Here is a 20246-nt window from a genome sequence, read left to right as displayed (position 1 = left end):
CTGAAATATATTCTGTCCCTCTGAATGGTATGTTACCCTTGTGGCAATGAGGGGGCATTCTAAAAGACAACATTAAGAATCTTTTACAAGAGAACTGAAATCCTTGGGCCTCACAATGTTTCTCTGAAAGGTAGATACACTGAGTCAGCCTTCGGCAAACTAGCTGTGAGAGAGTGGGTCGGTCAGAACACCAATCAAGCATAAAGCCGTGAGGACAAGTGGACATCTGTAGTAGTGAATAGCAAAGTATTTTACAAATGTTATAGTTAATACCGTTTTCTACTAATGGCTGAAGCAAACCACCTGTGGGCAAATGTCTATAGGTGAAGCTTCTTTTTCAGTAAAATGTTCAGGCAAAGTGAGGCCACACGGCTTCCAAGACTGACTTGATCAGGTTTTTACAGAGTGAGGACGAACACTGATTGGCGAATACCGTATTGTGTTCCTTTACAGCACAGTCACGTTACACCACCTGCGGTACAGTTTCAGCTACCATGAACGCAAAACCACAGCCTCTTCCAATTCTTTCTTTCTCTTTAAAACCAGGGGAAGGAAACTACTGTACCTTCACGAGAAAAAATGAGGCATTATCTTTCCCCTTACGAAAGTGTGTAGGAGACCCGACGTGCTATGGCTGTCAAGTGGTGATGCAAAAAAAACATTTAATGCGGCCTGTTTTTTTAACATGAACTTGAATTTCTCATTAAGCACTGTGAAGTACTCACTTGGACTGATGATGAGCCGAACGAAAGGCTTGCGATGGCTTCCTGTCTGTTTCTCGTCTCGCGGTATATACATACAGAGGTGATACAGCATTACCTCATTGGTTTTTCGGATAACTGAAAGGGGTTTCTAATTATTCCACCACTCACTACCAGACTGTGAATTTGTCAGCATCTTGATGTCTAGTTCACAAGGAAATGACCCTCACTGAGCTGTCTAGTTGTTATAACAGTTCACAGAATACAAGCTGCACTGGAACTGAGAGCCATAACAGTGCAATTGTTCAATTCCTCAATACCCAGAAAAAAGGATTGTGGAGTTTGTAGAATAGACTGCTTTTTTCACTAAACACAACAGTTAAGAGATTAATGTAATTGCAGTCCATAACATTACAAACACTTGGCCTTCTAACTACAACAATTGTACCCCATAATCTAGAGTGCTTTGGTTAAAGGTTTAGTGTGGGACACATCTTGAGACATTTGAGTGTGCCCTGATCTTACGTGATGACCTTAGAGAATTCTAATCTACTAGTAAACTAAAAACAACTATTGCGTGGGAAGATCACACTGACCCCCCCACGAAGCCTACACTCCTGAGTGCTCAGCAAAATCTTCATCCTCAGGCGCTGCTCACATTTTCTTGTTTAGACTTGTTGATTTCATATTTGAAGTTCCTTGGGTCGATCTCAACGCACAGAGCACACAGAGTCCCCACAACCAGGTTTATAAGATAAAAATCAAATCAACACAGCACCATACCAGCCCTTACAGATGCAACGTAGGCTACGAGAAATCAGAGCAATTTACTTGAAGGCCTAAACAAACCTGACACCACAGAGTTGGCCTGGCAGTCTGCAGTATGTGGAAACGCAGTTGCTAGGGCTGGCTCCTTTCTGTTCCCAGAGGTTGATTGGAATTCACAGACTTTGATCTAGACTGGCCCTCTTGGGGAAGGCCAGCTGCCACAGGCTCTGCCAAACCACTTTAATTACAAGAGAAAACGCTTAACCCATACTCATATCAATGAAAACACCTCTTCAAGTTGGTTTTAATATGTATATTTGTGGAAATTTACTCACACTCTTAACCAGTTCTACAGTCCTGCAAGCTGATCTTTACATGTCTGCACCAGCTATTTAATGATTTCAAATGTTTTCGATTACAACAGTTAAAGTTGATTTTTTTTTCCATGAACACCTTTGTCATTAGGCTTAGCTTACTGAAAACATTCCAAACAATAATCCAGATAGAGTTTTCACCAGAAATCTAAGTTTAGGTAGGAAATGTTGGTTCCTGTTCCAAGCTGCTCTGTCCCTGACGCCCTGTGTCCTTGTGTGTTAATTTTAATACAGATACATTCTCAGAAGCTGAAGCGTTTGAAAGATTTTTTTAATCAGTAAAGTAGTATTTGGATCACTTTAATATTCATGAGTCTGTCCACGGGAAATGTGATACACATATTTTGTATTGATCACATCGATATCATCAGGTCATAATCAAAATAACTTTTAATACTCTTTGACGCAGGTGGATGTTTACAGAATCTTAGTTACAGGTTCAAAGGTTCATATAGATGTAGTCATTATATTTCGAATTCTTCAAAAACACAATTGCTCATCTACTTGATGGTACATCCCAGGAAATTCAGTTTGTCTACACCACAAATGGAGAAAATTTTCATAAATTTTATAGGCGTTATGTTGTAATCACTACTGCACATAAAAGCAATGAAAAGGGAAATCATGGGATTTCAAAGGGAGAAGCAGCTATGTGAAACTACAGTAAATCCAGACAACCTTCCAGCGAAGCTGAAGAAAATACAAGACAATCATCTGTCAAGTGGTTTCTTCAAAAAAAAGAAGTAGTGAAGTTTCTCTGCCTTTTTCAAGGATGATCACTTCCCTAATTTCAATAAACCTGAAATAATTTACATCAAGGAAGTTATCGAGGCAGGAACAGTTTCCTATTACCATCAGTAACAGTTGCTCGCTCAGATGGAAAGAACACAGTGATATGGAATTTCAATGCGACATCCTGTGATTTTATCCAGTACAAAAGAGCCACCATGCTGGTCGTGCACAACCAGTCTAACCAATAACAAATCCAAAAAACATGTAGGAATTTGTAAGATTGCATCAATGACTGTTATTGTATATGCAAATTACATTGCTTAATTTATCAGAGAGATTTAGAAAGGGTTTTACTTTCAAATGTAAAATTACCAGGAAAGCACTGTAATTATCCTTGTTTAACAACCTCTGGGTTATGTCCACAACCGTGGTTCCCTTAAACAGAATTGCTACCATTTACCCAATGGGGATGAGTCCTACAAAGAGGACCCTATGTCACTGATTACCAGAGGGTGAGGGAAATGTAGTAACATCATACCATAATGGGAGCAATCCTATTCCAGGGACCTGAGGTTAAGGAAAACTGCTAAATTCCCTTTCAATTGCAAATGATGACCATCTACCCAACAGTAAGTATTCCAAAGCTAACTCACCGCAGAATACATCCCAGCGATGATCCTAGGACTCCAGACCAACGTCCAAGGGCAAGGCGGAGTCAAGGTTTCAGGCAGTGTTGGGGGTGCAGGTCCAGCTATTTGGAATCCTTGGAGCATCTTCAAGGCCAAAGTCGCACCTCTTGTACTATTGACTGGATAATCTGGAAGATTTAAGAAGATTTGGAAGGATCGGTGCAAATACAAGATAGCCTTGGACCCGCTCTTTAAAGAAAAAAGAAAAGAAAACATGTATTGGCCACTAACAAGGCCTTAAACCCAACCGACAACTTGATCAATGTCAATGCCAGCAGAAAAGCATAGTGGAGACAGGAACTTCAGGGGTGATCAGGAAGAGGCTTGACCAGCTTCACAAGGAGAAAAAGGGACCATATTCTTCTTGGCACCCGAGACAATCCGCTGCCGGGAAATGGGAACCACGGGATATAAACTCAAATCTTCTTGAGACATACTGAGGTGGCCCTGAGATAGACCTTAAGGGTGGAGGAGAACTTACCTTCTCAAACAGCTCTTGTAGAAACCACAGGAGCATGCGCATGGAGAAGGTGACCAGAACACAGTCACGATCCAGAGACCAGATGTGAAAGATCTGCCTGCCAGTCCCAGCCACAACGGAGTGAGTGCAAAACGCCCAAGTATTGATCAATATATCCGTCACTGCAATAATAAACCCCAGTCAGTTCAATTTCAGGCCAACCGAGAACTGGGCCCTGAGCCTGAAGAAGCATATCCCCTCTAGTCATCAGAACCAGGCTTGTAAACCATGGTCTTCCAAGCTACAAAGCTATAAAGAATGGCTGTGCTTTCTAAGGCATAATCTTTGCCAGGAGCTACGGAGCTGTTCAGCAATTCCTTTTCATTTTACTGCAAAATCCGAGCTCAAGTTGTTCAAACAAATCACACCGAGCTAATGGATTAGGAATGTCTGAATAAACGAGCATAGCCAACAATAACATTAAAGGTGCTAACACAAACAGCAGGCAGCATTGCAAGTATAATACGAGTATAACAGGAATATAGTTCTTCTAAAAGAAATTAAAAATGGCCCCAGACTCACTGAATACAATAATTTATTGTAATTGTCCTTTAACAAGCTTGATTTGTAATGTATTCGTAATTACAGACAAAAGGAGTTTAACATTTACAGAACATAAGTACACAAGGAAACACACTCGGTACTCTTACTTTGTTGTTAATGCATTTCATTGACCTTTAAATGCAAAAGAAAACATTATATTGTGAAAAAAGTTCCTAAAACAATGGCTTAAGTATTGCTTTAATTTCACTTATTTTAATGGTTCACCTAAACTGCATTTTGTAATTGTCCATAATTAATACCATTCTGACAAAGTTACGTCGGAAAAATATGCAGTTCGAGATCAGCTCTATTTCGAATGAACAGAATATAAAAATGCAACCCTTCGTAAGTGTAAATTCATTTTATACCTGATTTTGAAGGTCATACTGTTAATTATACAGGAATAATTGACAGCTGTTTTTCTTGTTCACACAGAACATCATCTTTGCATAACCTGACACAAACCATCTGTACTTATTCGCTTATTTCACACAGAATTGCCTTTAAGGTGATATTCTTGAAACCAACAGAAATAAGAGTCTACCAATATCAAAGCTCTTTAATATACACCAAATATAAGTGTTAATCCAGTTTACCTCCTCTGTAGAGCAGCATTTGAAAAATACATAAAATAACTTTTGGCAGATGTTATGATAAATTGTTACCAAGGGACGAATAAGCAATGAAGTTGAAGTTTCTTAGTAATTGAATTGCTACATCAAATGCTTAAGGTTTATAGAAATGTTAAAATGTAGACCTGGCAACAGAAGAAGGTCACTAATGTTAATCATGAAATACTAATGCTTTTCCATTTTTAAGTATACAATACCGGAATAGTATTGTTTCAAATTTCCCAACAACATAAAACAGCCTAATACAGATTACATAAAGTGTGCCTTAAAAGCAGTAATAGTAAACTGCATGCACATGGTGATGTTCCTAAAATGTTACAAAACAACCCAATGTAGACACTGCACAAATGGTACTATGTGTACAATTTAATAATTCTTTTGAGCTTAACATTTGGAAATATAACCTCAAACTTCTTCGGAGAGTTGAAAACTGAGTCCTTTGGGACTACAATTGGAGAAGGTATTTTTGTCTGAAATGTGTATGTATGTATAAAGTGGCACTTTGGTGTCTCCCAACACGTAGACATTCTCCTAATGAAACAACCAAGAAAGGATTATCAGGTGTTAGGGAGAAAATATTAAGTTCTGCAAAAGCTCATGCAATGGAGGGCATGTCTTGCTTTCAATTTTACCACAGAATGTACTCACTGATATTTTGATGCACAGACTTAGTAGTGCACAAATTCAATGCACATCCAGGACAGGTTTGTGAGCAGGGGGGATACATTTCAAAATTTGTTGGTCTTTCTGATCATTTTGCGCGGAGTACATCAGTGTCTAGGGTACCTACGCATTGGGGTCTTGTCAAGACTTCTTCAAAAAACAAAAGGTGTGTGCTTATCAGGAAATATTTCATGTTTATTTGAAACAAAGGAAAGAAAACATTGACAAATCAAGAGGCTTAATATCGAGGCCATTTATCTGGATCTTTAACAATTTAAAAACAAAAATAATTTTGTGTCTCGAGTGATAAGAATGAGCAGTTGAAGATGGTCACCAGATGTAACATGCCAGGCACTCTCAAAATACTAGATGTCTGGGAAATAAAATACAAAGACATTATGAAGAAATACAGCTTTACAAATGCCTTTAGCAAATCTTGGACTTTGAGTCTCAAAGTTCATGTCAGCATCTGCTCATGCTGGAAAGTAGGAGTCACACCACCAGTGGTAATTATTATTACTGCCAATAAGCGGAACAGTTAAACACCTAGAATTGTTACAGTATGCAGCATCTCCCTGGTGAGAACACCTTATGGTTCACAAACATCATTATTTCCATGAAAATGTACTGTGGCAAAAGACAGAGGGTTTAGGTCTAAGGACTGGTCTTGGAGTCATGGGTAATCAAGGGTCCATGGTCTATCGCCACCGTTTCTACTGCTGACTTGTGCATCTAATGAGACCTATGAAGTCAAATGAGGTAAAAAGATTAAACAAAGATGTTTTTTTTTAGTATTTATGTGGTTCTACCAAGAGTTAGATTATTGGGCTTTGTTTCTGTAAACAAGTGTAATTAGAAAAAACTAAATTTGACCACTCACTGTGTAGACCTCATCATTTTTACTCATGCTGCCTGTACACTACAAGGGAACTAACTAGTGCAAGTCAGCATCATTTCTATTTTTCTATTTCCATGAACTGCTTCCACACATACTTAGTGCTTTTCAGAATGCATCTCATTTGAAATGAGTCCTATTCACCCGAATTACAGGAATTACTCTGCAATTCTATATGGTTTGTAATGGTACATTCCACACTTTATCATTTATAACAACGTGCAGGCAAATGTTCTCCCATCTCCACATGACAGGTATGCTTGAAGATGTAAATGTGCTTTCACACACACAAACCAATAAAAATTCACAACATTTTCCTTGGGATAAAAAGGTGCACGTGGACTCGGATCCGTTTCGTCTTTCACTACCTGCAAAGCTTTCAAAGGTGCAGACAAAGAATTTTCTTCATGTGCAAGTACAGTAGAACACAGCACAAGCCTTCATTGTCTCAAAAAAAAAGTCTCGAGTGAAAAAGCCACAAGGTAAATTCCGAAGCAGACAAGCCACAATGCTGTAGATGTCTCTATCCTTTCTGTAATGTATTTACATGACTGATGTCTATTTACACCATGAAGACCTGAAATGGGACAGCCCTAGTTTCAACGTCACACGGCCTAGATTGAGAAAGGCACCTGGCAGATTCCTAGCCCTGCAGGTGGTGTTGGCCGTCTACGGGCTCCTGCGTTAGTGCTGCAGCAGTGACTTGTCCTTCCTTCTGCGTTTCAGGTGCCGGCTCCTGCTCGCCAGGCCTCTCGGGGACTTCGGGCTGCGTGGAAGACGGGGTGCTCAGGCCGAGAAGCCGGGGGGGGGCGGCAGGTGGGAGGAGAGTCAGAGATTCCACGCTGAGGGCGTCAGTGTTGTCGTCCGAGATGAGCGAAATGGTGGGCTGGTGGGCTGGGGTCAGGCTGGGGGCAAGGGTGGGGTTAGGGGGCACGTCCAGGTCGGCAGGCCGGCCGTGACCTTTGCCTGGAACAGGAAGTGAAGAACCAGACTCATCGACAAACGCCACTGCATCAGGAATAGGAGGCTGGCTTGGCTGATGGACCGTGGGATCATCTGATTGGGAGAAGAAACAACACAGTAAATTAAATATTTCTCAAAATTACACGTGACTCTCTATCATTTATTTTCTTGTGTGGACAGATGAGGTTGATTTTTATCATTGCCCATGCAAATGACTCCAGAGAATCCTGCATTTCTAAACCAGGCTACACTAATATGGCAATGTACTGCACAGGCATACTAAGCCTTTCGTGTAATAAGGACTGAAAATAGCAAATACAATAATCTGTTCTGTAGAAACGAAGAGGAAATGTTTACTTTTGACTGGCTGCTTATGACTAACAGTGTGACGTCATTAGACATTGGGGAAGATCTCTCATAATTACTGTACAAGTAGTGCTTTGCCAAATAAATTATTTTTGAGGAACAAGACCTTTGTGGCAGAGTCGGCTTCAGGAGGAAAAAAAAAGTGTATTTTTCTGACCATGCTACAATAGACAACATAGAATGTGTCCAAATTGGGAGCAGAAACTGATTATTTCTATCTTGCCTAGTGCAATACCAGGGCAAAGAGAAGACTCAGCGCAGAATGCAGCCTTGTCTTCTGTGGGTGGATAATTCTTTATTTAAGTGGGGAAAACAAAAAAAGCCAACATGAAACCATTAAACCACACAAATCAACAACAGAAACAGCCTACATGAATTCAGCCAACAATTTTAAAAGCCATCAGCCATGAGTAATCAGGAGCACATAAATCTCACACTATCAACTTAAACTGGGAAAAAAAAAGTACTTGAGACATGTCTGCGAAATGTCACAAAAAAAATAATTCCCAAACATATGCAAATTAGGATGGTGGTCCAAATCTGTGAAATTAAGACAAAATTGCAAAAATAAACAATAAAAGTAGCATTAAATCATACATGTGATTAAAAAAATGACAATGAATGAAAACATTCATAACACAGAAAGGAAGACAGGAGAAAGTTTATTTTCTCCCCATCTTAAAATGCAGTTCATTTAAAAGTACTTAGCACATCTGCGAGGGACACTGTGATATCTTTATGACTTTGGTATTATATGTATTTTCTTTTCCTTTAATCAAGAAGGATTTTTTCAATCCCATACTTAATTTGTATAAACATAGGGAGGATTTTACTTTAAAATAATGTTGTGAAAGATCTACAGTATTAAATATTAATATAATTGTTCATACTCACAATTTCATTTCTGAGCTGTTTCCTTAATGAGCACCCTGTTAACACTGAGCTCTAGGTCACCTACTGTAGCCAAAAGATTTTGCAATACTGATTAGGTTTTAAAGGACAAAGTACACTTGAAAACGCTCTTTTGTGTTTGATTGGGATTTGGGTTTTACAAAACTAGTTTAGTAATTATTAACAGGAACGTATACGAGTTGGAATTGTGGGATACTCACGTCATTCTATTTACTATGCTTTACTAAGTGAATTAAACCTACTAATTTAGGAATAACTGCACAAATCAAAAGGTAACCAATACAAATGTTAGTCTATGATTGTGCCAATATATTAAAAACTAAAACATGCTTAAACTTGTCATTCAACCATGTTGATGTTTAAAAGCAGAAAAGGAGCCTCTGCTTATATGTTCTGATGACAGGAAATATTAAAGCTTTTATGATAGAGTTCTGGAGCCTCTAAATCAGGAGAACTCCTCAATGGGAGGGCAGGTTGACCCTTTCCAAACGTCAGGTTTGAGCCTGGGTCAGGTCAGATTTTCCAAATGGTGCCACGATATTAACAAATGCCACTGGGTAAGATGGCATCACAAGGCCTGGGCTCTCCTGACTTTCTGGCAAGCAGCAACTGTGACATGTTGGGCACCAGCAAGCCCATGGTGACCTAAGAGAAAAGTAACACTAAGGCACTAACAGTAAGGCTCTGCAGAGTCTGCAAAGTGTCAATGAATGGTGCTTGAAGCTAGTGTCTGGAAAGAGCTGTCGCGTTCTCTACCTTATGGTACAGGAGTGCTTGCTGGAAAGCTAGGACAGCTTCAACTGGAGATACCAGAGTTGGTATTTACAAAAACTGATTTCAGAAACAAAACCTGAATTTGTAATTTTAGAACCTGCCTTGTGATCATCAAAGGATGTTCTGAGGCCTTCCTTATTCGGCAAAGCCCCCTCTGAATTTCGAGGTGGTGGAACATAAAAATAATAAAAGCGATACGTTTAAATAAGAAAAGGTGATTCTAAGTGCAAGTAGAGATGGAAACCATAATAAAAGGAAAAGTCTCAATTGCCTTCCTTTCTGAATCTCACAGAAGGACCTGCCTGGGTTTGATTTGCCTTGGTGCCTGCTGCTCGAGGACCTAAACCCAGTGTCCACCGCGACTCTCAGCCTCGGAAAGACTAAACACTCTCCGCCGTCCTTTCCTGCCAGACCTGACTAGAGGAGAACAGAGGGACAGATCACACAGCAGGCTAGACAATGAGAGACAGAAGAATGATGCGCAGTGATGAGAGTCAACAAAGGAGATCAGCACAGAGACAGTCAGGACCAGCCCACACTGCTACGTGACAGACTGAAGACACAGGGCTCTAACTGCTGGTAGTCTGATATTTTCCGAAGGCCCAGCCTGAATACAAAAACACACAGATCATCCCCATTAGCAGTGTGTCTTAATGGAATCGTTTGGGAACGTTGCGTTCAAAGGGCGATGCATTTTAGAAAATTGAAAACCTTTTCAAAAAAGTAGGACCACCAATTATTTATTATATATCTTACATCTACCCACTTTGGAATCACAGATCGTTTAAGTGCCCAATACACAGTAAGGAAGTGTAGCATACATGGAGAACACAGGTCAGCCAAGCTCATCCATTGAGCCCTTTATCCTGTTACATGCCGCCAGTACGCTGAGCTACGCAGGAGCTCCACTAAGTAAAAAAAAATATTCATTTGTTATTCCAAACGAAAGTTCTCACTGATTTTTTATGGGGGAGGAAAAAGTTATGGGCCATTTAAAAATATTATAGAGGAAACCAAAATGTTCTCCTACCAGCACCTAGAAAAGACACAAGTGAGAGAAGTACAAAACAAGAAGGTAAATTCATAGACATCTCGCCATCTGCAAATAGATGAACAGCAGAAATATATCAGATAATATGATTCTGCTGAGAAATGCTGTTGTGTTTTTGGGACAGATGAATGAATGAAAATGACAAGCTCCAAGCATCAAGGGCAGAGGAGTTTTTACTATGAGTGAAACGGCAATAAACGGTTTTCATTAATATTGAGATTTGCTTCTCTGAATCAACTAATGTATCTGCAGTAAATCTGTATTTGAATCAGTACTGTAAGTACTTAATAAAAAAAATCACAATTTTTTTATGACTTTTTTTTAAATACAGAAAAAACTGAGGACATTCTGTTACATTCAATGACTTTTTAGGCTTCATTTCCAATGTTTCCTCCTTGACAGTGCACATCACATTTACCAAAAGTTGCAAAATGTAGGCTGTCACACATCTGTGCAAAGCTGACAATAATGTGTAAGAAAAACAACAGATTACAGGATAAATATACAGCTCAATTTTAATCATTTCTCCTCATCGAGCCAACTGCAGAGTTTATCTGGGAAAAGTGAGCTGGAGAAGAAAACTGTGTGGTAAATTCCACTCGACTGCACCACAGCATTATCCTGCAAAACCAGCGACCATCCTGCTTTCAGACCAGTAACTAGTATTTTCTCATTAAGTTGGATTTAATTTGTGTTGTTTGGGGGTGATGAGAGAAGCGAGACGGGTCTGTGTTTTTTCCAAAGCACAACAGAGGTCTGAAATGATTATTAATAATAATAATTGCTTACATTTATGTAGCGCTTTTCTGGACACTCCACTCAAAGCGCTTTACAGGTTAATGGGGACTCCCCTCCACCACCACCAGTGTGCAGCCCCACCTGGATGATGTGATGGCAGCCACAGTGCGGCAGAATGCTCACCACACATCAGTGGGGAGGAGAGCAGAGTGATGAAGCCGGTTCATAGATGGGGATAATTAGGAGGCCATGATTGGTAAAGGACACCAGGACACCAGGGTTACACCCTTACTCTTTTCAAGAAACACCTTGGGATATTTAATGACCACAGAGAGTCAGAACCTTGGTTTTACGTCTCGCCCGAAGGACGGCACCTTTTTACAGTATAGTGTCCCCGTCACTATACTGGGGCATTAGAACCCACATGGACCACAGGGTGAGCACCCCCTGCTGGCCCAATAACACCTCAGCAGAAACCTTAGTTTTTCAGTGAGCTTCAGTGGGCTGCGAGGTGCGAGTTGCAGGGTGATATGGCTGCGATGGGTATCGGAAATTCATAAAAGAAAAAACGTTGTGTAAATTACATCTGCTTTATTTCAGAGGCAATATTGGTGCCTCGCCTCCTTAAGAATAGAAAACTGCTAGGAGGAGGTATCCTCTCGATCACACTCCTCTGGTCAAGGGAAAGGAGCTGTAAATGTGAAAGTTACAGGGAAAAAAAACTGAGGTATAAACTTCAAGCTTTAAAATGACAGTACAGCAGGTATAGGAAATTATACTTCTGTTAACTCAAAGGAAAAGACTAAAGAAAGTTAGGGTCTTTCCAAAACCATTTCCACGCAATCAGCCTCTAAGTACTGCTCTGAAAATGAAGACATGTCTGTTCCCGTCCTCAAATAATCACAATAAAATACAGTAAAAGCACAACAACTCCCACAGAGATGGATAGAAAGCTTGCTGGATTCATCCCACCCCACACAAGTTTTCTTATCATTCCTTACATAGGAAGCGATAATAAAGGGTGACCACTGTTTGCTAAAGGTTTTATGTTTTACTTTTTTATACTATACCTTTGTGAGACATTATTAGCTAGTTTCCGATTGCCGAACAAAAAGATAAAAATGTGATTATTAACTTACAATAAAATAATTTAATAACCAATTCGTACACAGCTTTTTTATCTGAACTTTTCACCTTTCCAGGGGGTCAAGTGAGGCTAGTGGAGTTCTCTGGAAAATCCGAGATGAGCTACGAATACAAACCCGAACCGCAAGCTGAAAGCACTGCCTTCACACAACCTAAGAGCAGGAGACAGTGCTGAGTGCTGCTATCCAACTGTAGGGCTGTGGAAAAATGGGTAAACTGATCCTCCAGACCCTTTCAAGCGCATTCAGCAACTACAAAGTGTTCCATGAGACTGTTCTGTAAATGAACAGACAAGCACACTCCTTAAAATTTGCACTAGACTTGAACTAAATGACGGAGCTTACAAAATCGGGCAAGGGTTTCTAATTTCAGGAATATTGAGGTCTTTAACCATCAGAAAAGTTAACTGGAAATGGAAAGAAAACACACTTAGATTGGAGCTGCCAGAAGAGACGCTTTCAAGATTTTGGCACATTCAAAAACGCCAGCTGGTATAGCTCAAGCTGATCCTCAGAAGGTGGATTATGAAAGAATGTGACTAAAACATGTTAGGGCCAAGCAGAGAAATAAGGGCTTTTCATTTAAAAAAAAAAATGACAGGAACAACTTAACGAAAACAGAAGGGAAGGTGACACCCCTGAGTGGTGGCAGCTATTTTCAAGCAGTTGCCTGAACATGTTGTTCCAGCCCTGTCCTGTAACATTCTTGTGCATCAGCAGGCCAGGCCTCAATCCAGACACAAGTACTTTGACATACATGCAGGCTGGGCTTTGAATGTGAGAGAGGCACTTGGAAATGCTTAAGCGTCATGCTTTGGTGAGGCCTGTTGCTTTACAGGAGGTAAATTCCACGCCGTAAAATATCCACACTCATACAATACACGGTGAAAACAATTCTACGCCAAAGAAGAATGAATCAATAAACAGTAAAGACCTAAGAGCAAGAAAAACAAATATACAAAGCAAATTCTGCTGCTTTCACATTACTTTATCCTAGTTGTCCTTATGAACCCCAGCACACAAAGATGTAAAGTTGCACACATGAAGCAAGCAATTCAAAACATGAAATTATGAAAATATTTGAGTCCTTCTCCAAGTCTTATTTCTGTTACATTTCTGCAAAGCTTAAAATATGGTGTTGAGGACACAGCTAGCAGAAGCATGAGAAGGTACCGTCAGTGTTGCAGAGCAGAGGTCCAGGCAGTATATACAAATGATGGAAGTGAGGCGTGGGGTGTGTGCTGGAGCACATGTAGATACAGAGTGAGGCGTGGGGTGTGTGCTGTAACGCAATTACCTGAAGGACTCTGGGCCGCAGAAGGGGTGGAAATGGTGCTGGCAGTGACAGAGTCACAGCGCCCTGTGCTTCCACTGCCACTGGCGCTGGAAGGGGGCGAGGGAGAGGACAGAGGAGATGGGCTGTGCTGGTTGATACACTGGGCCACTGCGAACCCTGAAACACACAACAAGCTTATTATTTTGATACCACACCTGAAGAAGGCTCCACGGCTGAAACGTTGTGTTTTCTTTCTTCTTTTTTTCCGCATGGAATAAACTTGTTCCTTCGCAGCCTACGCATGCTGATGCAGCTACCCACCTGAATTATTATTTTGATTCTATTTCACAGATAAAAATTGTTTTAGCTTGCCTGAAGAGGGTAATAAAATAACAATATTTCAGCCAATACCACCTGACTCTCTATTTTTAAGGTACAAATTTGATCAAGAAATTAGCAATTAGTATATGATACACTAGATAGTGGACGTCTTGGACATTTTCACAATTTGTGGCTTTAAAGCGTGCAGTTCTGACAGTTTGATTCATTATACACAAAGTATTCCATATATTCAAAGCAAAAAAAGGAAAGAAGTGAAACAAAAATATTCATATGAAAGCAAAATGGAAAAATCATAATTGCTCGCAGAAAGTGAAAGTCCTTGAGTCCCTCAAACTTCTGACTTGACTCCTTTTGAGAATCGTTGGGAAGTGAAAATTGCTGTCCATAAGCAATCCCCAAGCAAGACGAGAGAGCTTCAGTAAATGTGTCAGGAAAGGGGCAAAACTGGCACAAAACCACCGCACAAATGTGAGACTGGCGCAAAATGCCTTCGGACTAAAATTGCTGCCAAAGGTGCTTCCACCAAATATTGAGTTCCCAGGTCTGAATATGTGTTCAATCAATATTTCTCTTTTTTTTCCTTTAGTTTTCACTGACAATTACCGCAAATCTTAAGAAGTCTTCAGTTTGAACACCTGCCTGTATGTTTGAGACAGTCTGTCAACCGTCTACAAAATTCACTACAAACTGGGCTGCTTTCTGACTCGGACAATGCCATTAGGCACGCATTTACTGAGAAGTTTTACGATTGGAAAAAGGATATGTTTCACAGTCATTACAAAGGCGTTTAAGCATTCTGTCGAGATCTTTTGGAATGGACTCTTCCTACATGCACCGTCTGAAACCTGACTGAAAGGCGTAGGACAATTTCTGAAATTCTGCACATGGCAGATGTCCAACACATTTCTCAGAACCCAGCAAGTGTTACCTCAATTTTTTTTTTAAAGAAGGAAAACCCAAAAGACAAACGAAAGTTACGAATTAGTCAAAGAATTCCCCTGTTAAATATTCTCTTTAACAACAGAGAGAATCCAGTCACAGATCATGTGAAAGTGATCTGGTCAGTGTGGCCAACTTCCCGCCACTTTCACTGATTAACATGCAGGCAGTGTCATTCACAGGCTTTCAGGCAGGCAGCTTTTACAGGCTGCCAGTGCTGTGCCTTTCCAGATCTTCAGCATCATTTCCTTCTACCAGAAAGCAAAGTTAAAACTGCTGGATGGGTGCAAGTCCTGAAACATACCAGATGAGAAGCTTCTGTAAGACCTCTGAAAACTCACATGAAGAGAGGACTGAATCGAGATACCCGTCTGAGTAACAGAAGGCCTGTTCTACTGCTCACAAACAGTTCTGTAGTTTAATTTAGTAATATTGTCCGTTGCCTCTTTCTGTAAAGAAATATTCCATATTCCTTCCACCATACAGGTAGAGATTTGCAAAGGAAAACCGCTAGATACAACTGCAGCGAGGAAACTGAAATTGCACAGACGAAAGGAATTTTGTTAGGCTGTAACAAGACAAAGCACGTTTCGTAAAAGTCAACGACGGACGGAATTACACAGCTAAAAACAGAACAAAAGTAAAAAGTATTTTGAGTCGACACGTGCATGTTTAGTCTTGCTTTCCACAATGGGAGGTGAGTGCCTTATCCCAAACTAAAAACAATCCTCTTCATTACTTTTGGCATTCAATAACCTAAATTACAGGAGTGCAGATCTCCACAGAAAGTGTTATATAATTGATTAGCAAATATGTGAAACGTTTTAATCAAATAAATAAAAATAGCCCTCACTAGTGTAGATGGATGTGGTGGATCATGAAAATTAACACAAAGCTGCACTTTGGTCTGATAGCATTTATTGGTGCTACACATGGACACACATTTTACAAGATGTTTCTCTGCATAGCTAGCGATGATAAAAATCACTATACATAAATACAATTAGCACAGAACATGCAGGTCCTGCTGTCAAAGTGAAGGGGCCAGCTGCCATCTTTTATTACTTGGCAGTCTCCAAACTATATGTGAAGATTTAAAGATGCAAACTGTACATGTTTCGACATAAAATGGAAACGGAGCCGAGATATGAAAAAAAATATATAATGTCTTCATAACAAAATGGAAGAAATCCAGACTGTCATCTGCCTAGGCTTGCTTATGTCCAGGTTTTTATTCACTACAGAGGATAATTTCAGAATCAGAAAAACTGCAGAGTAATATGCCACTTCATCTATACAAATGGTAAAATAATTTAGCAAACCATCTGATGACTGAAACAAATCTGAGCTGCACAGGGTAAGCCAATTAATTTCATCAGGCAGGATATATTTTTACAAAACGGCTTGCAAAAAACACAGGGACATCCAGTATAAACCACTGGTTGGAGCCAAGCTTTCTCTGATCATTAATCTAGCCTATACAGATGGAAATACTTGTTCACTTTCCTATACTTTTCTGGATACCATTAAATGTTTCAGAGATACTTTTCTGGATAAAACTGGTCTGGGTGTGGAGACGTGGTGTGGCACTTCAGGAAGAAATGATTAACGATAAAGAAAGCTGTCCCGTTTTCACAATTCATGGGACGAAAAGCTGAAGGGATTTCTGAGTATTATGAGCAGAGTTGGGCTTTCAGTTCTTTATGACTGCAACATTGTTTTGGAAGAAATTGTAAAGATTTTGTTACAACATGCAGAACTGGTGCAGAGACATGCTTGCTGCTTCATGTTTTAGTCTGTGAAGTCTCATTTATAATTTGTTTGGAGTAAGACAAAAAAAATTGCATAAATATTTCAAATGTTCTTGTCTAACAAGGTGCAGATGCTCGATTTACTCACACTTCTGCATACCAGCTAATATAAATTCCTTTTTACTGTAAAATCATACTTAAGAGGAAGCAGTACTCATCCAGATACCCACATTTTTGCTTTGTTTAAAAAACTTCAAAAAAAGAAATGGAACATGAAATTATTCTGATTGTTGTTTTATTTTATATTCATGTTTCATAATTATGAGACAGTGTAATGAACAAGCAATTATGAATCACCGATTGCAGTAAAGAAGCAATGAGACTGATACTGAGCAGAGTGCAGTTATTAGGTTGTGGCAAAAGCTCAGCCTGACAATGTCAATGTGAGAGAGATTACAAGTGCTGTTTAGACTGATGAGTCTTGATGGGATGCTGAATTCCAGGGACCGAACAGTTCCGATTGCCACTGCACTCTGCAGGCATCCTGTTCAGCTGGGCTCGACTCTTTTTTGTTTGTACCCATATCATTCTTCGACCAATGTTCCTGAAGTGAAAGATCTTTGAAAAGGATGACAAAATGAGACCAATATAACCCCACAGATCTCTATGGGGCAGCCTATTGATTAAAGGGCTCAGCTTTGAAAGAGTTCTCTTACATTTCTGGGTAATTTAGTGAGCTGGATCTATAGATCTAGAAGATCGGCTCCTGCTGGCAGCATGTGATTCTCAACGTGGGCACTCATTTCTGCTGTTCTTTTTCTCAGGATCAGGCTAATTAGTCAACTACACTTCTGAATTAACAGCCTCCTCCCCCTCGATACTAGTCAACAAAAGAAGCCAGTGCCTACTCAACTATCCTACGTAATAATCGCCAATCTCCAATCATACAGCTACAGTCAATACAGAAAACAATGATTCATGTATTTCTCTTATATACAGTACATTTACTAAGTATTCCTATTTCTCTGAATGGAAAAGTCACAACCATAACTACAGAATGCCTTTTAGCACTGTCAGGTAAAGCCATAAGAAGCACTTGCACTGCGTTAGACATCCACACTAGCATGTTCTTTAATGCACACAAACAGTCTGACATGAATACCACAATTAGGATTGGGAAAATTGAGAAACGAATACTCACAGCGCAGTCATTCACCCTTGTACGCGGGGGTGGGGTGGGGGTGGGGGGGGAACAGGAACAATACCGCTAGGCGGGTGAAAACGAGCGCAGAATTTATCGCGTTTTTTTTTACATGTTAAATCTTCGTTTGCAGAGCAGACTAGTATCCACAATCGTTAATCACCGCCATGCTGGAGAAACTGTTCCGCTTCCCATTTAAAAGACAGTTAGGGGTTCGTCCCAGAATTTCAAAGAAATGTTTTCGGATTTCCCGCGCACGGGAGCTGCTCGGAACTAAACTAGAACAGGCCATAAAAACTTTCTGTTGTTGGTCACGCTTCCCTGTGATGATCAGACTGGCGAGTAGGGAAGAGGAAGATGCGAGTGATCCTGGAATGCCGCCAAAGATCATTTCTTTTAACACAACTGGTTACCTAGTTCCACTGCACGTGCTCCTATATGACACAGTATAGAATTCCAAGGTAGCCCTCGTGTTCAAGACATCGGTCTAATCATATAGAGGAATCCTACTCCGTTGGGCTCCCGAGCAAGGTCCTTAACCCCAACTGCTCCAGGGACGCTGTATAAATGGCTGACCCTGCGCTCTGATCCCAGGCTCTCTCCCTGTCTGTGTGTCTGTGTCTCATGGAGAGCAGGCTGGGGTATGCGAAAAGATCATTTCTAAGGCAAGAAATTGTAAAGGGTTAATAAAGTGATATTAATTATTATTATTATTATTATTATTATTAGATAAAAAACGTCTGTGCCCGGTCAGAGTTCAGAAGAGCGAAGCGGATGCGAGGAGTTTGTTACCTGGCACCTTGTCGACGGAGGCGAAGACGGAGCGCTGCACCGTGGAGTCGCTCAGGCCTCGCCGGGCCTGGTCATAGAAGCGGAAGGGCAGGGGCTGGGCGGTGGCGGCCGAGCTCTGCCCAAAGCCCAGGATGTCCGACGAGGGCTGGACGGGGAGGTCCAACAGGGCTGGCAGAGAGAGAGAGAGGGGGGATGTGTTTGCAGTATATGTAAATATTTGATGTCTGTAATATGTCTGTAGATTTTATTTGATTTTTATTTTTTGCTTCATTTCACGTTCATTTTATTTCTATTTGCTTTGCCAACACTGATTGTACCCTTCGGTCATGCTAATAAAGCACCTTGAATTGAACTGAGAGAGAGAGAGGGATGGCACCAGCACTTCCTGGACAAAGCACCTCACAGTAAGCTCAAGTGTGGTCTGACACAAGGTTCTGTGCTGCAGGGAGGAAGGAAGAGTTGCGATTCTAAGGTTGCCATCAGTGTAACATCACCCATCCCTTATTTTTCATCCCATCCCTTACCATCAGTACATAGATTGTGGATGTACTCTTTAAGGACTCAACTTTTATTTCTGTGAGTGGTGTGTATGGCTGTATTGTGCCTTTACAAACTACAGACAGTTATGTGTAGTGGAATCACAACTGTCTGTAGTTTGTTAAGCCACATAGCAATAGAGTTACATTGCGTAATGTTCCGCTGACTGATGTTTGCATTCTTTAAGCCAGCCTTTTGTCAAGCTGACTTTTGTTTGCGTCTCCTGCTTGCAGAATTGTTTAGTTAGGTGATGGCAGAGCCATCTGACATACAGTACAGGTGGTTGCAACACTCCCTGCATACAGTAATAGGCACATACTTCCCAGGTAACAGTCCGTCATGCAAGCAAGCTCAGCTTACCTGAACGGATTAAAACTCTTCTATTAGGGAACGGACTCTTTTTTTGGAAATGTTGATCATGACGAAAGAGAAGTTAAAAGCGATCAATCCCGCACAAGGGGAAGACCTTGAATTTACACTTTTATTGTGTCTTGGCAACGTGTTTAAAACGCCTCGAAGTTTGTAATGCCATCGACAGGTTCACTTCTATAGCGAGTGGCACGGAATTGTAAATATGGAACCACGTGACAAAAGTGACCACTACATACTGCAGGTGCAGAACTTTTTTTTTTTTAGTTTAATGTCATAGAAAAGACAGACACAAGCAGCCAGGCTCCTGACTTACCAGCTATCCTCTGCATTTTCATGCGCCGGGCCTGGATTCTGCCCTTGGCAAGCCTCTGTTTGGCAATGATGCAGCGGATGTGGTCGGCAAAGATGAAATTAGCTTGCAGGATGGGAAAGGGCTTTGCATGGGGATTGGAGGTGGGTTTGTGGATAATGATGCTGAGAGCTCGGCTGTCATCCTCAACCCCTGACACCTGCATGTCCTGTTGGGCAAGAGAGGCGATGGGTGACCGAGACAGAAAAACCTCACGTTCA

General features: G+C 40.7%; 1 protein-coding gene across 8 annotated transcripts in view; it reads right to left on the bottom strand.

The window, feature by feature from the left end:
- Positions 1-4302: 4302 nt before the first annotated feature.
- clec16a (C-type lectin domain containing 16A) overlaps positions 4303-20246 on the bottom strand; it is a 54158-nt gene continuing 38214 nt past the window's right edge. For 4 of the 8 annotated variants that reach the window (XM_088613081.1, XM_088613082.1, XM_088613089.1 and 1 more), the window contains 5 exons: positions 19990-20194; positions 18768-18935; positions 13764-13919; positions 9835-9945; positions 4303-7573 (listed from right to left, as the gene is read on the bottom strand). In XM_088613081.1, the coding sequence (XP_088469207.1) occupies positions 7161-7573; positions 9835-9945; positions 13764-13919; positions 18768-18935; positions 19990-20194 (1053 nt within the window). In that variant the 3' untranslated portion in view covers positions 4303-7160. Of the gene's footprint in view, positions 7574-9834; positions 9950-13763; positions 13920-15924; positions 17393-18767; positions 18936-19989; positions 20195-20246 lie in introns of those variants that run through there. The other 4 variants (XM_088613083.1, XM_088613085.1, XM_088613087.1 and 1 more) reach the window with 3 other exon arrangements.

Source organism: Lepisosteus platostomus, chromosome 19 (genome assembly GCF_059453375.1).
Source record: "Lepisosteus platostomus isolate fLepPlt1 chromosome 19, fLepPlt1.hap1, whole genome shotgun sequence".
Classification (NCBI taxonomy): Eukaryota; Metazoa; Chordata; class Actinopteri; order Semionotiformes; family Lepisosteidae; genus Lepisosteus; species Lepisosteus platostomus.
This window is presented reverse-complemented; position numbering and strand designations above follow the sequence as displayed.